The sequence below is a fragment of the Bombus impatiens genome, unplaced genomic scaffold (assembly GCF_000188095.3).
Source record: "Bombus impatiens unplaced genomic scaffold, BIMP_2.2 scf_4010, whole genome shotgun sequence".
NCBI classification, from domain to species: Eukaryota; Metazoa; Arthropoda; class Insecta; order Hymenoptera; family Apidae; genus Bombus; species Bombus impatiens.
In genome coordinates, this window is record NT_180429.1 from 96,251 (window position 1) to 100,649 (window position 4,399).

The 4,399-nt window shown below is 51.5% G+C and overlaps 1 protein-coding gene across 8 annotated transcripts in view; it reads right to left on the reverse strand.

Annotated features, from left to right (window-relative positions):
- Nucleotides 1-4,399, reverse strand: part of LOC100740686 — a 28,022-nt gene that overhangs the window by 8,578 nt on the left and 15,045 nt on the right. For 6 of the 8 annotated variants that reach the window (XR_004462896.1, XR_002947935.2, XR_004462897.1 and 3 more), the window contains exons 2-3: nt 4,127-4,320; nt 1,560-2,258 (exon numbers count right to left, since the gene is read on the reverse strand). Coding sequence is in view for 2 of the 8 variants with exons in the window: in XM_024372178.2 (XP_024227946.1) it covers nt 2,136-2,258; nt 4,127-4,320 (317 nt within the window). In the remaining 6 variants the exon portion in view is untranslated. Of the gene's footprint in view, nt 1-1,559; nt 2,259-4,126; nt 4,321-4,399 lie in introns of those variants that run through there. The other 2 variants (XM_024372178.2, XM_003494803.4) reach the window with 1 other exon arrangement.

Sequence of the window (4,399 nt, forward strand, 5' to 3'; positions counted from 1 at the left end):
AAAGGTAGAGACGGGACAGGGGCGTCGGTGTTGGTGTAGGAAGAGCTGGATTGGTAAACCGGTCACGTAGTGCTCGGCGATGAATGGACCCGGCGAGTCGAGGCCAGAGTCGGGAATTGGCTACTGGGCATACCTCGACCACCTACCCCACTGCGTCAGCTTTAGCCACCCCACGGCAACGTAAAATTACAAAGAGGTGCTCAAACTCGGGGTTTCTCGCGCGAGCCGATCGTCACGCGAAATTGCCTCGTCGAACGGCCGAACGAGTTTCGTCGCCTACCCGGATGCTCCTTTAACCGTCGTCTTTGGAATTCACCGAGCTCGCATTTTCGCCCTCTCCCTCTCGCCCGCTAACCGTTTTCCCTCGTGTCCGTGAATCGCTCGCGAGAAGGAGGGTACGCGGCCGCGTTTGTTAAAACGACGATCGACCGACCGACGAAAGGATAACCGACGTCGCGCGTACGCGCAATCAGGATTCCATTTGCGAAATTCTCGAGGGTCCGTCTGCTCGTTGTCAGACGGTCGAAACGATCCTTGGACGCGGAGCAACCGCAACGCGCACCCCCTTATGCAATCCGAGCCGTGCCTCTGATCTGCCATAAAGTCATTTCGTAACCCATCCCGAGGGTTAAGTACCCTCGAGTCCCAAATCCCGAGTTAAGCGAGAACCCGGCGTGTTTCGAGCTTCGCGACGCGATCGTTCGTCGTGCGGTTTCTTCGCAACTTTTCTGTCATCCGAGCGAGTTCGCTTTCGAGCGGAGAATCGAACTCGATAATCCGCCTTGGCCGGAAAGCTGCGACAGCGGTGGAAGAAGCGCGAAACGAACGAAAGCGAGGGAAGGGTGACAGTTGGGCCGAGATTAAAAAATAAAAGCTCGTTGTAAATCAAACGGCTTGTCAACGAGCGCGGCGGCTGTGCCGGAGAAGGTATCTCGCGCGCGCCGGAGGAACGAGGCGGACGCCAGGCGAAAACCCTTTCGTTAATTGCGCATCGCAGATGCCGACCTTTGCAGCCGCTCTTTACGAGCTATTCTTTCCCTCGGTACGCGCCGAACGACCCTAGAAAAAATACGAAATGATCGAGCTTCTTCGTGCGGAGCGTAAGTCCGCGTCGTAAGCTCCGAAAGTGGCTCTCTTTCCGTCGATTACGACTGCCACGTCGCCTCGTAATCGTAACGCGTTTCCGTCTCGTCGCCCAGTGACCGATATTCGTAACAAATGGGACAAGAACGGAGAAGAGAATTAATTAAAACGAATCTTATAATTCGTGAATTAATTTCCAAGTCGAATCGTTTAAAGAACGGAAAATCTGGCCTTAAGCGTTGCATCAACGATGGATGAATTATTTAGATGGCAGGTGCAAATTACGCGACGAGTCTTTTTCCGTTACATACGTAGTACTTTGTTGGTATGGTGGTCGAGTTGCTCAGTTCTGTGGACTAGATAGCCGTAAACATGCTTGTCGAGAAAAATTTAAATTACAGTTCCGCTATTTTTCGAAGAGCGATGTATCGAGTGTCCACAGAGTAAATGCGGAAGAATTTGAAAAATGTACTTACGATACGGCAGAATTACACGTAGAACGTTATGCGTGGTATTTCGTGATCTCAAACTGTACGTAAAGTATTGTAATCGACGATGGGAAAAATTGTAAGATCGTTCTTATTTCCTATCGAACTGACTCTCGAAGCAAGGCACGAGGATATTGAAAGATTTCGAGAAAATAAGACGAAAAGGAATGGAAATACGAAAGAACTGTTTCATAATATATTGACGTGGGATTTTTCATTGAAAATAGGCATCGTGATCTACGATGACGTTAAATGATTACTTGACAAAAATGACGGACCCTACTACAGGCAATAAGAGAATATTCTATTATTTATCAATAAAACAAACTTTCAAGTAATACTGGTTTTTTAGCAATTTTTTACGATAATCGATCACTGTCCGTCTCGTGCATACTTTAAAGACTCAAGACGATTAATTGCAAAACCAGCAGCTGGCCGAGAACGCGTAGACTAACCGTACGTTCGCGCACTCGCATCCTGGATGGTTAAACGAACAAAAGACATTTTACATAAAATAATGTATTTATTGTAATACCCCACTTCGCTACAGCGATTAACATTGATTTAACACAACTTATACCGTAATTCTATATAATTATGCATTTCCACACTGACACGATGCGCCTGGCTGCGACAGGACTCTGGAACGATCGCTTGCAGCAGCACGCTACGAGACAAATCTGTAAGCTGCAACATCACAAGCAAAATCCTCTTAATGTCATCATCCGCAAACATTTTTCCGAAATTTGGCCGTCGTCGTTCGCGTCCAATGATACGGGGCTTCCAGGTAGACGATACACGAATAGTAGGTAAAGAACAAGCGCGTGCAGGGCACGGAGTTGGCCAGCTACGAGTCTGAGATCGCCTTCCGGGGGTCCCGAACGGTCCCCGGGTATCTTTAAGCAGAGATCTCTTCTTCCCAGCGAAAGCAGGCGAGGAGGAAAGGGACGGAGGAGCAGGCCAGGGAAACGTTATTAATTGGCTACACGATAAAACAGTGTTAGTCCCCATTCGCTGTCCTTCGCCGGACCCCCCCTGGCTACTTCTGAAGATATGGGGCCACGCGACTTGGAGGCAAGGATACGCACACGCGTGTCCACGTATCCGCGCCTCCGCCGCGTATCTTCGTGTCGGAGGTCCCGGGTGTGGCAGACGTTCGAGGAAGAAGAACGTCGGCCACTTTTGGGCATCGGTGCGGCGCGTTTTCCTCCGTCCGATCGAAATTTCGCGAGATACCGACGTACCTCGACGACGAGACATCCGACGAGAAGACAAACGGTTCGCGTGGATAAAACGCGATCGGCGCTGGGTAAAAGGATCTTTGCTACGATTCGACGCGATCGATTCTTACCGCGTCGTTGCTTGTCGTAGATCGCGAGAATTTTTCCGACGTCGAGAGAATATTTTAATTTATAGGTCGCTAATTAAGTGGTAGAGAGTGGAGTGGCGCGCGAGGTAATTAAATTTGGCTCAGAACGAGCGAGAGGAGGAAAGAAACGCGAAAATACGAAAGGATTCCTCGGTTCGCTACCACCCCTGCCAGCTCTGTTTCTCTATTCTCTCTGTCTCTCTCTCTCTCTCTTTCTCTCTTTCCCGGTTCCTGTCCGCATGGTTGGCGCGCGTTCGTTTTTTGCTCGTTTCTCGGTTACAACGCAAATGCCTTGGACTTGCTTCCTCCGGTCTCCCCTGATTCTCCGGTTCGCTCCTTCTCGATTTCTCTACTACCTGAGGATCGGCGGATCCTTTGCGTCGCTCGTTACACAGTCTCCGGTGTCGATGGGGTATATATATCGCGTGTGTTTCGCGTTTCATACCCCTATCGTTTCCTCTCGTCTCGCTTTCTCTCTCGGCGGTACGTCGCAGTTTCTTTTCCCTCCCTCCTCCACCTCCCCCCCCCTCCCGTCTGTTCGTTTTTTTACAATCGTTGTGCGTGCATGTCGACCGTTGTTGCCGTTTGCCATCGTTGTTGTTGATGTTGATGCTGATGCTGATGTTGTTGTCGTCGTCGTTGTTGTTGTTGCCGTTGCTGTTGTCCCCTCCCATGGACAAGGGAGCGAGCGTATGAGCGCTATAGGCCATAAGGGCTAACAAGGCGATTACTCATGCCTCCCATAAGAAGAAGTTACAAGCGGGTTCGAAGGTTTATTGCGGCAAATGGCGAAATTTGTACCTTGCTAACGATCGACCGTCTTTTTTGCTCCTCTGCATCGCGGCCCCCCTCGCGGCCGACCTGTCCTCTCCGCGTACACCCACCCCCATCCCTGCGCCGGGTCCGCTATACACGGACTCGTTCTAGTCGACTCGATGGTAATAATTAACGAATCGCAACGGGTTGATCCACGATCCCGCGACTGCCGATTACCCTTCGCCTTCCGATCGTAAATTCCCCCGCGGCCCCGCGGCGCGGCTCCGAGAACGCTCGCTTCCATCCGCATCCCCCGTGTACGACCTTCTTCGCGTCCACGATCCCGCTTCCTTTTTCCGCGATACGGTCTTTCTCGAAAAGCCGATGGCCGACCGAACCGCGCATAGAATAAGAGAAACAGCTGTCTTACCTCGAATCCGAAGAGAATGAGGGCGGTCCGAGGGTCTGGATCGCGAGCAATCGGCGGACCGCTCGTTCCGCACGTTCCAAGCGCCGCGAGGACCGTCGAAAATCGAATCCCGGAGGACGACCGCGATGATACTCGGCCCACAGGAGGGATCCACGGGACGATCGACGATCGACGACGATCCACGAGGCAGGAAACTGCAATTTGGTAAAGTGGTGCCTTAGCTTGGGCTCCGTGGGCTGTCGGTGTTGTGGCTTGTCGAGGTTGAAGTCGCGG